Here is a 17,686-nt window from a genome sequence, read left to right as displayed (position 1 = left end):
CACACACACACACACACACACACACACACACACACACACACACACACACACACAATATGGCGGTGAATATGTGTGTCTACAGCTGTGTTAGCCCTGTGCTGTGAATTATTCTAATGTGTTGAAGCAGGATGAAACAGATCCTTCAAACCTCCTCTCTCTCATGTCCCATTTTATCTGATCTGACAAGCCTGGCAAAACCCTTTAAACTCCGATTAATACAAAAGGACCCTGGTGTATGTGTGTGTGTGGTGTGTGTATGTGTGTTTGCTTGCGTTCTGTCCTACCTTGAAGACTGCGGCGGTGACGAACACAGACTCGTGTGTGAGTGTGTGTGTGTCCTCTGTCCCATTGTCCAGTCTGTCTCTCAGCTCTCTGCAGGCTTTGGCCCCTGCAGAGCGACGGAATATACCCCTGGTGTAGGGACCCTCCTGGTACAGAAACACCAGCATGTCCATGACAGGTTTGGGCAGGGTGTGGTCAGGGGGGCAGACGGAACTGAGAGACCGTCCGAACAGGCGTCCCGGGGTGGGGGACTGGGAGGTGGGGGACAGGGGGACACCATCCAGTTGGCTACTGGACCCCCTCCAGAAGGCCCAGTTTATCAACAACCTCTTCCTCTTAACAGACTTCTGACCTGGCTCTATGGAGAGAGGGGGGGGGGGGGGTTAGTCCAACATGAAAGACATTATTCTAATATGAAGTAGGGCATACTGCTCAATAAAACACAACGAGAGGGAGAGAGAGGGGGAGAGAGATGAAGACTTAATGGTGTTTGGAGAGAGCAGAGGAAGGGGAAAAATGAGAGAATGGTAGTGTGAGAGAGAGAGAGAGAGAGAGAGACGAGAGGAGAGAGAGAGAGAGAGAGACAGAAGAGAGGAGAGGAGAGAGAGAGAGACAGAAGAGAGGAGAGGAGAGAGAGAGAGAGAGACAGAAGAGAGGAGAGGAGAGAGAGAGGAGAGAGAGAGAGAGAGAGACAGAGAGGAGAGAGAGAGAGAGAGAGAGAGAGAGAGAGAGAGAGAGAGAGAGAGAATGGCACCAGGGGAGAGGCATTGATTCAGAAAGAGACGTGACTAGAGAGGGGTCTGAGTCTAATGGGGTGGAGGTCGGGCAGTCTGTCTGGAGAGAGAGAGACAGCTAGAGAGAGACAGAGAAAGAAAGAGTGTTTGTGTGTGCTTAGTGAAACCATATTTCTGAGACTTGGTATATCATGTTAAGTAGCTGTGAGTGTTCATATAGTGGTACGAAAAAGTATGTGAACCCTTTGGAATTATTTAGATTTCTGCATAAATTGGTCATCAAATTTGATCTGATCTTCATCTAAGTCACAACAATAGATCAACATTGTGTGCTTAAACTAATAACACACAAATTATTGTATTTTTCTTGTCTATATTGAATACATAACTTAAATATTCACAGTGTAGGTCGGAAAAAGTATGTGAACCTCTAGGCTAATGAATTGGAGTCAGGATTGGAGTCAGGACTCAGCTAACCTGGAGTCCAATCAATGAGACGAGATTGGAAACGTTGGTTAGAGCTGCCCTGCCCTATAAAAAAACACTCACAAAATTTCAGTTTGCTATTCACAAGAAGCATTGCCTGATGTGATCCATGCCTTGAACAAAAGAGATCTCAGAAGACTTGCATAAAGCTGGAAAGGGTTACAAAGGTATCTCTAAAAGCCTTGATGTTCATCAGTCCATGGTAAGACAAATTGTCTATAAATTGAGAAAGTTCAGCACTGTAGCTACTCTCCCTAGGAGTGGCCGTCCTGCAAAGATGACGGCAAGAGCACAGTGCAGAATGCTCAATGGGGTTAAGAAGAATCCTAGAGTGTCAGCTAAAGACTTACAGAAATCTCTGGAACATGCTAACATCTCTGTTGACGAGTCTACGATACGTAAAACACTAAACAAAAATGGTGTTCATGGGAGGACACCACGGAAGAAGCCACTGCTGTCCAAAAGAAACATTGCTGCACGTCTGAAGTTTGCAAAAGTGCACCTGGATGTTCCAAAATATTCTGTGGACAGATGAAACTCCAGTTGAGTTGTTTGGAAGGAACAATGAAGAAAAAAAGGCATAGCACACCAACATCAAAACCTCATCCCAACTGTAAAGTACGGTGGACGGAGCATCATGGTTTGGGGCGGCATTGCTGCCTCAGGGCCTGGACAGCTTGCTATCTTCGACGGAAAAATTAATTCCCAAGTTTATCAAGACATTTTGCAGGAGAATGTTAGGCTGTTTGTCCGCCAATTGAAGCTCAACAGAAGTTGGGTGATGCAACAGGACAACGACCCAAAACACATAAGTAAATCAACAACAGAATGGCTTCAACACAAGAAAATACACCTTCTGGAGTGGCCCAGTCAGAGTCCTGACCTCAACCCTATTGAGATGCTGTGGCATGACCTCAAGAGAACAGTTCACACCAGACATCCCAAGAATATTGCTGAACTGAAACAGTTTTGTAAAGAGGAATGGTCCTAAATTCCTCCTGATCGTTGTGCAGGTCTGATCCGCAACTACAGAAAAACAGAAAAACGTTTGGTGGAGGTTATTGTGCCAAAGAAGGGTCAACCAGTTATTAAATCCAAGGGTTCACATACTTTTCCCACCCTGCACTGTGAATGTTTACACAGTGTGTTCAATAAAGACATGAAAACGTATAATTGTTTGTGTGTTACAAGTTTAAGCAGACTGTGTTTGTCTATTGTTGTGACCTAGATGAAGGTCAGATCAAATTTTATGACCAGTTTAAGCAGAAATCCAGGTATTTCCAAAGGGTTCACATACTTTTTCTTGCCACTGTATGTTACATCCTGTGTGTGTCTATGAACAGTACAGGTCAAAAGTTTGGACACACCTACTCATTCAAGGGTTTTTCTTTATTTTTACTATTTTCTACATTGTAGAGTAATATTGAAGTCATCAAAACTATGAAATAACACATATGGAATCATATAGTAACCCAAAAAGTGTTCAACAAATCAAAATAATGTCCTTTGCTCGTGTTTCTTGGCCCAAGCAAGTCTCTTCTTATTATTGGTGTCCTTCAGTAGTGGTTTCTTTGCAGCAATTAGACCATGAAGGCCTGATTCACGCAGTCTCCTCTGAACAATTGATGTTGAGATGTGTCTGTCACTTGAACTCTGTGAAGCATTTATTTGAGCTGCAATTGCTGAGGCTGATAACTCTAATGAACTTATTCTCATGTCTTAAAGTAATGATGGACTGTTGTTTCTCTTTGGTTATTTGAGCTGTTCTTGCCATAATATGGACTTGGTCTTTTACCAAATAGGGCTATCTTCTGTATACCCCCCTTACCTTGTCGCAACACAACTGATTGGCTCAGCGCATTAAGAAGGAAAGAAATTCCACAAATTAACAAGGCACACTTGTTCATTGAAATGCATTCCAGGTGACTACCTTATGAAGCTGGTTGAGAGAATGCCAAGAGTGTGCAAAGCAGTCATCAAGGCAAAGGATGGCTACTTTGAAGAATCTCAAATATAAAATATATTTTGATTTGTGATTTTTGGTTACTACATGATTCCATATGTGTTATTTCATAGTTTGATGTCTTCACTATTATTTTACAATGCAGAAAATAGTCAAAATAAAGAAAAACCAATGAATGAGTAGGTGTGTCCAAACTTTTGACTGGTACTGTATGTCTGACAGACTATGAGCTCTCTGTCTGTGTGTTTATTTGAGTTACGTTGCGCGTGTGGGTACCTGTTTGTCTGTCTACTTGGACTTTCTGGATAAAAACATTAAATGTGTGTGAAGCACAGTTTATACTGTGTTTATGAGGGGGGGGGGGGGGGGGGGGGGGGGGGGCACACACAATAAAAGGCCCTTCCACATTAGTGGCACAACACCCCTAGCTGCCAGGACCCTGCACGTTCAAATCTGACTTTAACACTCCACTCCAGCTTTACACTCAGTTACATTTTGGAATCCAAATCAAAAACAACATTGTTATAGAGCCGCTCCAACATTCTTAAACGAGCTCAAGCATCGTTAAAAGTTTATAAAGTTGTAAATCACGCATCACTATACACCAGTGTGAGAAATCTTGGAGAGGGGGAATATTTAAAAGAGAGGGAACGAGGGGGAGAGAAAGAGAGAGAGGGCTGGTTGTATGGGCAATGTTTTGATCCTTTTATGGATTTTATTGGATCCATTTGGGCTTGTTGCAAAACAGATGCCATATTTCTCTCCCAGCCAATAAAAACCTTTTATTTTCTGGATTGATTGGTAAAAATATTTGGTGTCATAGCAGAGTTGACACACAAATCCATCAGTGACACCCTTCGCTATGATTGTAAAACACTTGTTAGATGGAAATAATTAGGCTGGTGTAGCGAATATGGGACGGTATGGTTAAATGGAGGCTTATGTAAGAACTTGACGGGGATAGAGAGGAATCTGAGGGTCGTGTGTGTGATTCAGTGGAGCGTCCTCAACGAGCATCCTGGAACACATTCCCACACACACTCTGTCTATGTTCTCTCTCTCTCGCTCTCATTCCGTACTTTCAGAGAGAAAGACGTATGAGAGAAAAGAAGGAGGTATGAAGTAAACAAGTGCAAAAAAGGGAGGCAACACATTTTTTAAGGAAACGTAACCCTTTTTTTCTGTTGATCCGATCACTGTCGGTAAGGGGTCTCATACCTATGAGCGGAGCCTGTCTGAGGCCCACCCGGCTGGGCTTGAGGATGAACTGGCACTGGGTGTCTGGAGGGAGACACTGGTCCAGCAGCATCGCCCCCTGGTCCTCCGGAGGAGGAACTGCATCCTTCCCTCCATCTCCTCCTGCTCCCACATTACGAATGTGACTCATCTTGATACTGAAGGGAAACTCGTGCCCTGAGGGGTAAGAGAGGAGAGGGCGCAGAGGTTAGACGTCAGGGGACGTGAGTCTGTCCTGAGATGTGACCAGACCAGGTTTACAGTATTCAGCTAGTATTTTATCTACCTCGTCGTTAACGAAGGAAAAATACCAAAGCAGAGCAAATTTTGACCGCAGAGTAGAGTTGGAGTAGGTAGAAGTTGCCCCTGACCACTGATTAAGGTCAACTGCTACCAAAAACTAAATCAGATGGATATGGCTGAGTGTAAAAGGGCTGAGTAGGGTTTGGTAATGGAGGAAACTCACCAATTAGAGGATAGGGGGAGTCATCCTTACAGGAGCTCATCCACAACTGGTGGTCTTTCACACAGCCCTGGAGAGAGAGAGAGAGAGAGAGAGAGAGAGAGAGAGAGAGAGAGAGAGAGAGAGAGAGAGAGAGAGAGAGAGAGAGAGAGAGAGAGAGAGAGAGAGAGAGAGAGAGAGAGAGAGAGAGAGAGAGAGAGAGAGAGAGAGAGAGAGAGAGAGAATGGCACCAGGGGACACACTTCCGAAACATACACACTCACACACACAAGCACACACACTCAGAAACAAGCGCACACACTTACAGAAATGCCAAACAGCTGTAGTGCCATTCGGATTACATCAGTGGTGCTGTCGGAATTACTGACAGCTAGAGTCTTAGCCTGGGGAAAAGCACAAAAACATGAAATAAATGAACACAAGCACACACACAACCATGAAAGAACCCCCCCACACACACAGACCTGCACCACCGCATTCATAAACTTACATAAGCACAATTCCCAATGTCCTTTGCAAATATTTTCAAAGGAATGGTCTTGGGGTCATCCTTCTCTTTCTCTTCATTTATTCGACTGGAGGAATGAGAAAATAACACTTTATTTCACACAAGCCATACTTCTAGAGTAAGTTATGAACAATATTGCCTCCCGTCAATTTTGGTTACCTTTTGATGAGAGAAAGCCACTTCTCCTTGTGCTCCACAGAACTGCAGACAGAAGACACCGAAAATAAGAAGGGGAAATGAAGTCGGATAACCATCTTATTTTTCTCATCTTCTCTTACAAAATGTGTCCCTGTAAAACTGCATAGTTCCTATGAATTCCTGGTGCCAATGCATATAGTGTGTGTGTGTGATATTTTGCAATCCCTGGCTCTCTGTGGTCAGAGTAAGGGGGGTTACGATTAGGAATATGACCCAGGTTGTGGTGTGGTGGAGGGTTGAGAATTTACTGTTCTAGAGGTTGTTCCTTGTTCTGAGACACAGAATAACAAGTCCTGTACTGTGCTGTGCATACTCAATTAGGATTTATTAAAGGGACCTTCTCACTATAAGTACAGAGTATACAGTAATAATACACTAACCAGTCTGCTTTCATACATAGGTGTGTGTGTGTGTGTGTGTGTGTGTGTGTGTGTGTGTGTGTGTGTGTGTGTGTGTGTGTGTGTGTGTGTGTGTGTGTGTGTCTGTGTGAAGGAATGTCTGCATGCCTACGTGCGGTCATGTGTGTGGGTGTGTGTGTGTGTGTGTGTGCGGTCGTGTGTGTGTGTGTGTGTGTGTGTGTGTGTGTGTGTGTGTGTGTGTGTGTGTGTGTGTGTGTGTGTCTGTGTGAAGGAATGTCTGCATGCCTACGTGCGGTCATGTGTGTGGGTGTGTGTGGGTGTGTGTGTGTGTGCGGTCGTGTGTGTGTGTGTGTGTGTGTGTGTGTGTGTGTGTGTGTGTGTGTGTGTGTGTGTGTGTGTGTGTGTGTGTGTGTGTGTGTGTGTGTGTGTGTGTGTGTGTGTGTGTGTGTGTGTGTGTGTGTGTACCTGAATGTGGCGACACAGTTGAAAGTGGGCCAGCCCATGACGAAGCTCCTTTCTGGACTGGTGGTGCCTTCACACACATCCTCCATACAGCCTGCTGTCCACATCTCACACATACGCACCTGAGCCTTCAGCTTGAAGTGTGTGGACGACCTGCAGGAAACACAAGAGGGTCACAAACAGTTTAACATACTAGCACACACACACACACACACTGATTCACATATTTCTGAGCACATACAGTACATTAATTAATATCCATGGTCGAATTCTCAACATTCCTCCATTATATATATATATAAAATAAAAAAAATCTACATTGCTGAATAATGGTGAAGACATCAAAACTATGAAATAACACTTATGGAATAATGTAGTAACCCAAACATTTGAGATTCTTCAAAGTAGCCACCCTTAACTTGATGACAGCTTTCCACTCTCGAATTGCCAGGGTCGAGATGAGTTGATGCCATCAGCGTGCCCCGGAGACGGGACGGGCCATGCAGTAAACCACGTCACATCCTGCCTACAGCGAACCACCAGCACCCATGGTCCCGGTGAAAGTCAACAGTCACGACACCCACGCTCTGTTCGATTCCAGGAGTGTGGTAACGCTTGTACAAGCGCGCCTGCTGGCCCATCCGACCGACCGTGTTGAGGAGATGTCCGTCTCCTGTGTTCACGGCAACACCAAGTGGTATTCGACCGGGCAGGCCACCATCGTGATGCCACAAGGGAGCTGCCAGATGGTGGTAGATGCCGTACCTGAATTGTCCAGTACCCCTCCTTGTGGGATGAGATTGTCCTCTGTTCACGGAACTGTGGAGGCACGAGCTTGGAAAAAGAGTATGAGCCGTCGACCGACAAGAGCGGGGTCGGACTGCCGCCTGTGCGACCCCGAAGCAAGTGGTTGCCAGCCCCGGGTCCACGAACCAACCCGCAGAGATACCTGCCCTGAGACCCCTGAGGGTACAGTTTGGGACGACCCAGTGGGAGGATCCAAACTTGAGCCGCCGCGGCCCAGGTGATAGCGGTGGATGGCCAGCTGTTGTATCAGGTGGTGCACGAACAGGTGGAACTTCAAAAAGTGTTGGTGCTGCCCCGCCAGTACGTCGGAACTGTTCTTCAGCTGGTCCACACTTATTTGTTGGGGGCGCACCTGGGAATGGAGAAAACCCGGGAACGGATCGCCGCACGGTTCCACTGGCCAGGATTTTAAATGTATTTATTTAACCTTTGTTTAACGAGGCAAGTCAGTTAAGAACAAATTCTTATTTACAATGACGGCTTACCAAAAGGCAAAATGCCTCCTGCGGAGACGTGGGCCTGGGATAAAAAAAATGAAAAATAAATCCAATATGAATATAGGACAAAACACACATCATGACAAGAGAGACAACACAACACTACATAAAGAGAAACCTAAGACAACAACATAGCAAGGCAGCAACATGACAACACACCATAGTAGCAACACAACATAACATAGCAACAACATGGTAGCAACACAACATGGTAGCAGCACAACATGGTAGCAGCACAAAACACGGTACAAACATTATTGGGCACAGACAACAGCACAAACGACAAGAAGGTAGAGACAACAGTACATCACACAAAGCAGCCACAACTGTCAGTAAGAGTGTCCATGATTGATTCTTTGAATGAAGAGATTGAGATAAAACTGTCCAGTTTGAGTGTTTGTTGCAGCTCGTTCCAGTCGCTAGCTACAGCGAACTGAAAAGAAGAGCGACCCAGGGATGTGTGTGTACTTTGGGGACCTTTAACAGAATGTGACTGGCAGAACGGGTGTTGTATGTGGAGGATGAGGGTTGCAGTAGATATCTCAGATAGGGGCAGTGAGGCCTAAGAGGGATTTATAAATAAGCATCAACCAGTGGATCTTGTGACGGGTATACAGAGATGACCCGTTTACAGAGGAGTATAGAATGCAGTGATGTGTCCTATAAGGGGCATTGGTGGCAAATCTGATGGCCGAATGGTAAAAAACATCTAGCCGCTCGAGAACACCCTTGCCTGCCGATCTATAAATTATGTCTCCGTAATCTAGCATGGGTAGGATGGTCATCTGAATCAGGGTTAGTTTGGCAGCTGGGGTGAAAGAGTAGTGGTTACGACAGAGGAAACCAAGTCTAGATTTAACTTTAGCCTGCATCTTTGATATGTGCTGAGAGAAGGACAGTGCACCATCTAGCCATACTCCCAAGTACTTGTATAAGCCTAAACCCTCAGAGGTAGTAATAACACCTGTGGGAAGAGAAAAATTCTTCTTACCAAACCACATGACCTTAGTTTTGGAGGTGATCAGAACAAGCTTAATGGTAGAGAAGGCTTGTTGGACACTAAGAAAGCTTTGTTGTAGAGCATTTAACGCAAAATCCGGGGAGGGACCAGCTGAGTATAAGACTGTATCATCTGCATATAAATGGATGAGAGAGCTTCCTACTGCCTGAGCTATGTTGTTGATGTATATTGAGAAGAGCGTGGGGCCTAGGATTGAGCCTTGGGGTACTCCCTTGGTGATAGGCAGTGGCTGAGACAGCAGATTTTCTGACTTTATACACTGAACTCTTTGAGAGAGGTAGTTAGCAAACCAGGCCAAAGACCCCTCAGAGACACCAATACTCCCACAGGAATGGAATGGTATACCGTATCAAAAGCTTTGGCCAAGTCAATAAAAATAGCAACACCGTCTTGCTTAGAATCAAGGGCAATGGTGATATCATTGAGGACCTTTAAGGTTGCAGTGACACATCCATAACCTGAGCTGAAACCAGATTGCATACCAGCGAGAATACTATAGACATCAAGAAAGCCAATCAGTTGATTATTGACAGGTTTTTCTAACACTTTTGATAAACAAGGCAAAATAGAAATAGGCCTAAAACAGTTAGGATCAGTTTGATCTCCCCCTTTAAATAAAGGATGAACTGTGGCTGCCTTCCAAGCAATGGGAACCTCCCCAGACAGGAGAGACAGGTTAAAAAGGTTGGAGATAGGCTTAGCGATGATAGGAGCAGCAACCTTAAAGAAGAAAGGGTCTAAACCATCTGACCCAGATGTTTTTTTGGGGTCAAGTTTACGTAGCTCGTTTAGCACCTCGGACTCAGTGACTGCCTGTAGGGAGAAACTTCGTCGAGGGGCAGGGGAAAAAGAGAGAGAAGCATCGGGATAGTTGCATTAGAAGGGGTGAGAGATAAGGAAATGTTGGACGGACAGGGAGGCATGGCTGAGTCAAATAGGAATCCTGACTTATGAAGTGGTGATTACAGAGCTCAGCTATGTGCTTCTTTCAGTAACAACCACATCATCAACATCAAGGGCAGCTGTGAGGAAAAGGGTTTATTCTCCAGGTCTTTAACCGTTTTCCAGAACTTATTGGGGTTAGACCCACAGAGAAGAAACTACTCCTTAAAGTAACTGACTTTGGCCTTCTGGATATCCTGAGTGCACTTATTTCTCATTTGCCTGAACGATAGCCAGGGATGAGGTGGGCCGGGGAAGACTATTGCTGCAGCTGCCCGGAGTTTCAAATCACCACCCCTAAAGCACACTTCCGGAAAACGCTGGTTCCCCTACCGATCATCGGAGTGCCATTTGAACGCATCGCCATGGACATAGTGGGCCCCTGGAAAAAATGGCTCGAGGACACCGGTTCATCCTGGTAATATTAGATTATGCGACCCGATATCCCGAGGCCATTCCACTACAGGCGGCAGTCTCCAAGGGAATTGGCGGGAGCTGTTCCACCTCTTCAGCCGGGTGGGCATCCCGAACAAGATCCTGACTTACCAAGGTACTGAGTTCATGTCCCGACTAATGAAAGATTTGTGTGCTCTCTTATGGATAAAGCAGATACGGACCTCCGTCTTTCATCCGGAGACGGATGGGCTCATCAAACGGTTAAATAAGACTCTCAAACAAATGTTGCGGAAGGTCATTGAGCGGGACAGGAAGAACTGGGACCAGCTACTACCCCACCTAATGTTCTCGATCCGAGAAGTGCCCCAAGCCTCCACTGGGTTTTCCCCTTTTGGGAGGAGACCATGCGGCCTACTATATCTTGGCAAGGAGGTGTGGGAAGCCCAGCCAACCCCTTTACGCTGTGTGGTGGAACACGTATAGACGATGAGGGAGTGGATGACAGCCATATGGCCATTGGTAAGGGAACATATGGAGAAGGCCGAGTGCGCCCAAGCCGGGGTACCCAGCCCCGAGAGTTCCATGTGGGTGACAAGGTGCTAGTTTTAATCCCCACCACAGAAAGTAAGTTCCGGACAACACGGCACGGGCCTTACGAGGTGAAAGAGAAGCTGGGACCCATAAATTACTGCGTACGGCAGCCGGGGAGACGGAAATCCCAACAGATTTACCACGTGAATGAATTGAAGAGGTGGCACGTAAGGACAGCCTTGGCCGTGTTGTGGACAAAACCCGGAATATCAACTGGTCCCGAGGAATGAGGACCTCAGACTGGCCCAGAAGCAAGCACTCCAGGAGCTCATCGATCGGAAAACACTGACGTGTTTTCCGAGAAGCCGGGCCGAACGACCCTCATTCAACACCACATCCTCACCCGGCCTGGAGAAACGGTACAAAAGAGGCCATACCGGATCCCAGAGGCACGAAGGAAGGCCGTGAAGCAGGAGGTGGAGGCTATGCTGAGGATGGGAGTCATCGAGGAGTCCCACAGTGCATGGTGCAGCCCCATCGTGTTGGTGCTCAAACTGCAATGACATCCAAGGGGTGAACGACATCAGTTTGTTTGACAACTACCCCATGACGAGGTTGGACGAGCTCATCAACCAGTTGGGAAAGGCCTTCAGCACCCTGGAGCTGACCAAGGGATATTGGCTGGTACCCTTGGTAACCTCCTACCGGAAGAAGATGGCATTCTCGACACCGAACGGCTTATACCAATACCGGGTCCTCCCGTTCGGTCTCCATGGAGCGCCACCCACGTTCCAGCGCCTGATGGACCGAGACCTCCAACCCCACCAACAGTACGCAGCAGTCTATTTGGATGACATCATCATCCACAGCCAAGGCTGGGAAGAGCACCCGATGCGCCTCCAGGCGGTACTGGACTCGCTCAGACAAGCCAGGTTGACAGCGAATCCCAAGAAATGCAAGCTGGTGTTCGAGGAGGTGGAGTATCTGGGGTATTTGATTGGATGTGGGAATGTCAAGCTCCAGGAGAGGAAGGTTCCGGCGGTTTGTGACTAACCCGTTCCCCGCACCAAGACACAGGTCAAGTCCTTCCTGGGGCTGGCGGGATACTATATCCGGTAATCCCCAACTTTGCGGCTATAGCCTCTACCCTTACCGATCTGACCAGGGCCCGCCTCCCGAAAACAGTGAAGCGGTCAGATGAGGCCAAAGCGGTGTTCAGGCGCTTGAAGGGAGCCCTGTGCTCCCCTGAGGCCCGATTTCCAGGTACCGATGCTGGTGCAGATGGATGCCTGCGACAGGACAAGCCACCAGGGGGAGACTCATCGAGGCCTGGTGACAGATGGAGTCTACATCACGGGGCGGTGGGTCCCTCTGCTGGACGTGTCAGGTCTCGACCGGTCCTTTTCTTTATTGGTTTAAATAAACACCCTTGAAACTGAGGTATAACACTAGTCCGTGTCTGATTTGTGTAAACGTCTAGATCAAACCCCCTGGTCTGCCACAATACATACATGACTCTGTCTGTGCACACGTGCACACCTCTGATACACACACTTACTTCTTCCTAACTTCCTAGCCGACTATTTTTCACCCATAATGTAATTATAGCTGTCTCCACTGTATGGGTCAGCTCCACCCAGGGGCACGTGATGTTGAATATAGGTTGGAGGGAGAGGCCCAGTTCTGCTGCCACAACATCTCAGCAACGTTGGTTCAACACCCTGATCGTTGCCTGGAGGTTGTGTTGTGGGTGGGAAGCACCTCGGGCGCTGATGAGTGGTCTTTGATCTGGGATGGATAAGATGGATTTGATTGGCTGAGAGGTAATTATAGGCTGGATAGGAGCGATGGAGGGATGGAGTAGAGGGAGGGAGGGAAGATGGGATAAGAGAGGGATATGTCTCACAGACCTGGAACGGGTGTTTTTAGACTTGCTGCAGGGAAAAGAGATGGAATGCTGTTTTTAGCTCCCCCCTCTCTCTCTCACTCACAAACACACACACACACACACACAAACACAGAGAGAGACTCACTTGGCCTTGGCGATAAGGAGTGTGTCAGTGAAGAGGAAGAGGTGTCTCTCCTGCGTCTGTAAACCGGTCTGCAGCTGGGTGTGGGCGTGGGCCAGGAACACCCTCCATGGAGAGAGGAACGCCTGCACCAGGGGACACTTCTCTGGGCTGACTGGGGACAGGCAGTTCTCCCTGTCAACACACACACACACACACACATCACACACTGTTAGAATAACCAGGTCATCACAAGGTAGAGGGGTCATTTCACATTGGCTCCCAATGGGCCAATGGGTCAGGCGGATAACTGTTTGGGGTCAGAATGAGAGGAGGTGTGGTCCACTGGGTTGTGTTTATGGATGAACCCTGTGCTCCAAATTCTGGTCATACAATCACACATGCAAAGACACACAGAAGCACACAGATATAACGTCTGTATCAGGTTCTAGGGAAAGATACCTCTTTCTGAATGATGTCAATATCTGCCATGGGCAAGTACAGCAGATGGAACAAGTTGCCCTTTTTCCAGGAACAACGGAAATAGTTGCAGGGCTCTTTCCTTTCCTGTTTACAGCAGGCAGTAAGATCGGATTCTCAGCTCCCATTCGAGAGATAATGGCCCTGTACACACACGGGCGCGCACACACAAATCATCCTAACCACCAACCCCAGAGAACTCCCTTCAAACAGTTTCTTCCTAACACTGGGAAGAACCAAAAGCTTGGCATCAAATATCACTCCACACCCATATTACAGATCTCTTTTGTCATTGACTTGTGTAATTAATCAGTGATGTATTGTAATTACCTAGTGGAAGACAGAGTGACTCCGACGTGCCTTGGTCTTTCTGTGTTTTTAGAGCTCTTCCTATCCAAAAAGAGTGAGTGAACGAGAACCACAGACTAAGGTCTTCAGTTTCCTATTGATTCATTGCTTCTGGATGAGTATTAAAGGCCGAAAACATGATTCAAAACTAGGGTGGAATTTGTAGGAGGGAAAATTGGGAGAGGTTCATACCCCTGGACCCCTAAAAATTCTGAAATATAAACATAACTAACACCATAACAGAAGACCACTTAGAACAAGCTTCAACGGCTCTCAGGGAGATTATAAAACCATATCACCCCTTCCTTCTCTAACCGCTTTTCTTAATACATAATATATCAAGGAAGTGCCTAAGTCAAAGAGTCCACACACACACAGAACAGATTCACATAATATCTCTCCTTCTATACAGACACCAAACTTCCATATTCAACCCACATCCCTTCCCCTGAATGGTTTATTGGCAGCTGAGCTCCTGTTCCATTGAAGCTGATGGATGATTGGCTAACAACCCCATTGTGTGTCATATAATGTTGATAAATTGGACAAAGAGGTAATTTGCATACACACCACATACACGGACATTTTTGTTGGGGAACAGTCCTGTGGAGCGAGATGTTGACTTTTCAGACACAATGCTGGTTGTTTATTCTCGGGGGGCTCCTGTGGGGTAAGGCCTCTAAGCCCAACCCTGTGAGACAACAGCACAACACAGCATACTAATGTCCCAGCATACCTTTAGAGAGAGAATTGTGAATATTGATGAGCCTGCCATCACTATATCAGACCTAGTAGCCAATCAGAATGCCTAAAGAATGGCACCACCCTCTTATCCTGATTATGGTCACACTGGCTTTCCTTGATGTACCCCACACCTAGACTCTCTCTCTCTCTCTCTGACACACACACACAAGGAGGTGGGGTGTGTCAAGGTTACCGGGGGCTGCAGCCAGGAGATGAGGTCACCCTGGTCCAGATGTGTGTGTTGTGACACCCCCCCCCCCCCCCCCCGCGCAGTGTGGATGAGAACATCTGTAAGAAGAGACCCCCCAGTGGACAGCAGCTGGATGAACAGCTGTCCCTCAGATGCCACACGCACACGCAAACCCTACCTCATCTCCACACTACGTATGTCCTCTAAGCCCTGTGACCCTCCTGCTCTGTATCCCCCAGACAGACACATTACACATCCTTATAGGACACTGCCCTTTTGCTTTGCTCTGGTTAAATTCTGTGTGTGGGTGTTTTCTCTACCATATACACTCCAACAATGAATGGCCAACAACTCTCCTGAGAACTTGAGCTAATTTATTGTCGAGGCCCAGCGTCCAATATCTTTTAATTTATTATCAATTTTTCTGCACCTGTCTAGACCCAAGTAGTGCACTTGACTTCTCTGAGGTGCACAAAAGGTTTAGCAGTTCATGATGACAATCCGAGGGAAAAGTAAATAAATTGTGGCTTAACAAGACCCCTTGGTAAGAAACAGGGGGGGAGAACTTTATGTAAATCTCATTGGCTTATGTTACTTTTGAACGTTGACCAGTTTGTCAAACAGTGTGTTTGGACCTAGCAATGTGTGTGTGTTTGTGTGTTTATCGTGTGTATGTGTGTGTGTGTGTGTGTGTGTGTGTGTGTGTGTGTGTGTGTGTGTGTGTGTGTGTGTGTGTGTGTGTGTGTGTGTGTGTGTGTGTGTGTGTGTGTGTTTATGTGTGTGTGTGTGTGTGTGTGTGTGTGTGTGTGTGTGTGTGTGTGTGTGTGTGTTAGCTTGACTTCTCCTCCAGACAAACACTGTCCAGACCAACACCACTGACACTCTGTGAAGTGCTGTGATTAACGGTGCAGTGTGTGTGTATACATGCGTGTGTGTGTGTGTGTTAGCCATCTTGTCAACCATGGTGAGAGACCTAAGCCAAAGTGCACACTGCACCAACACACTGCTGCCAATATACCATGGCTACGTCTTGAATGAAGACGTCACTACTGACAATTGGATTTATAATCCAAACTTTAGCTGACCAAGAGGACTACACTCACTTTACTCTTTTCCCACCCACCCAAGCTTTCTCAAACATACACACTCACACACACACCTGCACACCTCTTCTATTCACAATCTGTTCCCTTATCTAACATGAGTCATCCAGTGTATCCAGACAAGATGGAGTGGACCCCTGTAGCAGGAGAAATGGAGTGGACCCCTGTAGCTGGTGAGATGGAGTGGACCCCTGTAGCAGGCGAGATGCAGTGGACCCCTGTAGCTGGTGAGATGGAGTGGACCCCTGTAGCAGGGGAGATGGAGTGGACCCCTGTAGCAGGGGAGATGGACTAGACCCCTGCAGTAGGGGAGGTGGAGTGTACCCCTGTAGCTGGCAAGATGGAGTGAACCCCTGTAGCTGGCAAAATGGAGTGGACCCCTGTAGCAGGGGAGATGGAGTGGTCCCCTGTAGCAGGGGAGATGGAGTGGCCCTCTGTAGCAGACGAGATGGAGTGGCCCCCTGTAGCAGACGAGATGGAGTGGACCCCTGTAGCAGACGAGATGGAGTGGACCCCTGTAGCAGACGAGATGGAGTAGCCCTCTGTAGCAGGGGAGATGCAGTGGACCCCTGTAGCAGGGGAGATGCAGTGGACCGCTGTAGCAGGGGAGATGGAGTGGACCCCTGTAGCAGGGGAGATGGAGTGGACCCCTGTAGCAGGGGAGATGGAGTGGCCCCCTGTAGCAAGGGAGATGGAGTGGACCCCTGTAGCAGGGGAGATGGAGTGGGCCCCTGTAGCAGACGAGATGGAGTGGACCCCTGTAGCAGACGAGATGGAGTGGCCCCCTGTAGCAGGGGAGATGGAGTGACCCCCTGTAGCAGGGGAGATGCAGTGGACCCCTATAGCAGACGAGATGGAGTGGACCCCTGTAGCAGGCGAGATCGAGTGGACCCCTGTAGCAGACGAGATGGAGTGGACTCCTGTAACAGGGCAGATGGACGTGACCCCTGTAGCAGGGAAGATGGGGTGGACCCCTGCAGTAGGGGAGGTGGAGTGGGCCTCTGTAGCTGGTGAGATGGAGTGGACCCCTGTAGCTGGTAAGATGGAGTGGCCCCCTGTAGCAGGGGAGATGGAGTGGCCCCTTGTAGCAGGGGAGATGGAGTGGACCCCTGTAGAAGGGGAGATGCAGTTGACCCCTGTAGCAGGGGAGATGGAGTGGACCCCTGTATCTGGCGAGATGGAGTGGACCCCTGTAGCTGGCGAGATGGAGTGGACCTCTGTATCTGGCGAGATGGACTGGACCCCTGTAGCAGGCGAGATGGAGTGGACCCCTGTAGCAGGGGAGATGGACTGGACCCCTGCAGTAGGGGAGGTGGAGTGTACCCCTGTAGCTGGCAAGATGGAGTGAACCCCTGTAGCTGGCAAAATGGAGTGGACCCCTGTAGCAGGGGAGATGGAGTGGCCCTCTGTAGCAGACGAGATGGAGTGGCCCCCTGTAGCAGACGAGATGGAGTGGACCCCTGTAGCAGACGAGATGGAGTGGACCCCTGTAGCAGACGAGATGGAGTAGCCCCCTGTAGCAGACGAGATGGAGTGACCCCCTGTAGCAGGGGAGATGCAGTGGACCCCTGTAGCAGGGGAGATGCAGTGGACCCCTGTAGCAGGGGAGATGCAGTGGACCCCTGTAGCAGGGGAGATGGAGTGGACCCCTGTAGCAGGGGAGATGGAGTGGCCCCCTGTAGCAAGGGAGATGGAGTGGACCCCTGTAGCAGACGAGATGGAGTGGGCCCCTGTAGCAGACGAGATGGAGTGGACCCCTGTAGCAGACGAGATGGAGTGGCCCCCTGTAGCAGGGGAGATGGAGTGACCCCCTGTAGCAGGGGAGATGCAGTGGACCCCTGTAGCAGACGAGATGGAGTGGACCCCTGTAGCAGGCGAGCTCGAGTGGACCCCTGTAGCAGACGAGATGGAGTGGACTCCTGTAGCA

General features: G+C 48.2%; 1 protein-coding gene across 4 annotated transcripts in view; it reads right to left on the bottom strand.

Moving 5' to 3' along the window:
• LOC129820994 (rho GTPase-activating protein 20-like) overlaps positions 1-17,686 on the bottom strand; it is a 76,207-nt gene that overhangs the window by 21,922 nt on the left and 36,599 nt on the right. For all 4 annotated transcript variants that reach the window (XM_055878186.1, XM_055878187.1, XM_055878184.1 and 1 more), the window contains exons 3-10: positions 12,919-13,089; positions 6,695-6,844; positions 5,832-5,873; positions 5,655-5,739; positions 5,470-5,547; positions 5,168-5,234; positions 4,684-4,878; positions 285-640 (exon numbers count right to left, since the gene is read on the bottom strand). In XM_055878186.1, coding sequence (XP_055734161.1) covers positions 285-640; positions 4,684-4,878; positions 5,168-5,234; positions 5,470-5,547; positions 5,655-5,739; positions 5,832-5,873; positions 6,695-6,844; positions 12,919-13,089 — 1,144 coding nt within the window. The remainder of the gene's footprint in view (positions 1-284; positions 641-4,683; positions 4,879-5,167; positions 5,235-5,469; positions 5,548-5,654; positions 5,740-5,831; positions 5,874-6,694; positions 6,845-12,918; positions 13,090-17,686) is intronic.

Source organism: Salvelinus fontinalis, chromosome 23, assembly GCF_029448725.1.
Source record: "Salvelinus fontinalis isolate EN_2023a chromosome 23, ASM2944872v1, whole genome shotgun sequence".
NCBI lineage: Eukaryota > Metazoa > Chordata > Actinopteri > Salmoniformes > Salmonidae > Salvelinus > Salvelinus fontinalis.
This window is presented reverse-complemented; position numbering and strand designations above follow the sequence as displayed.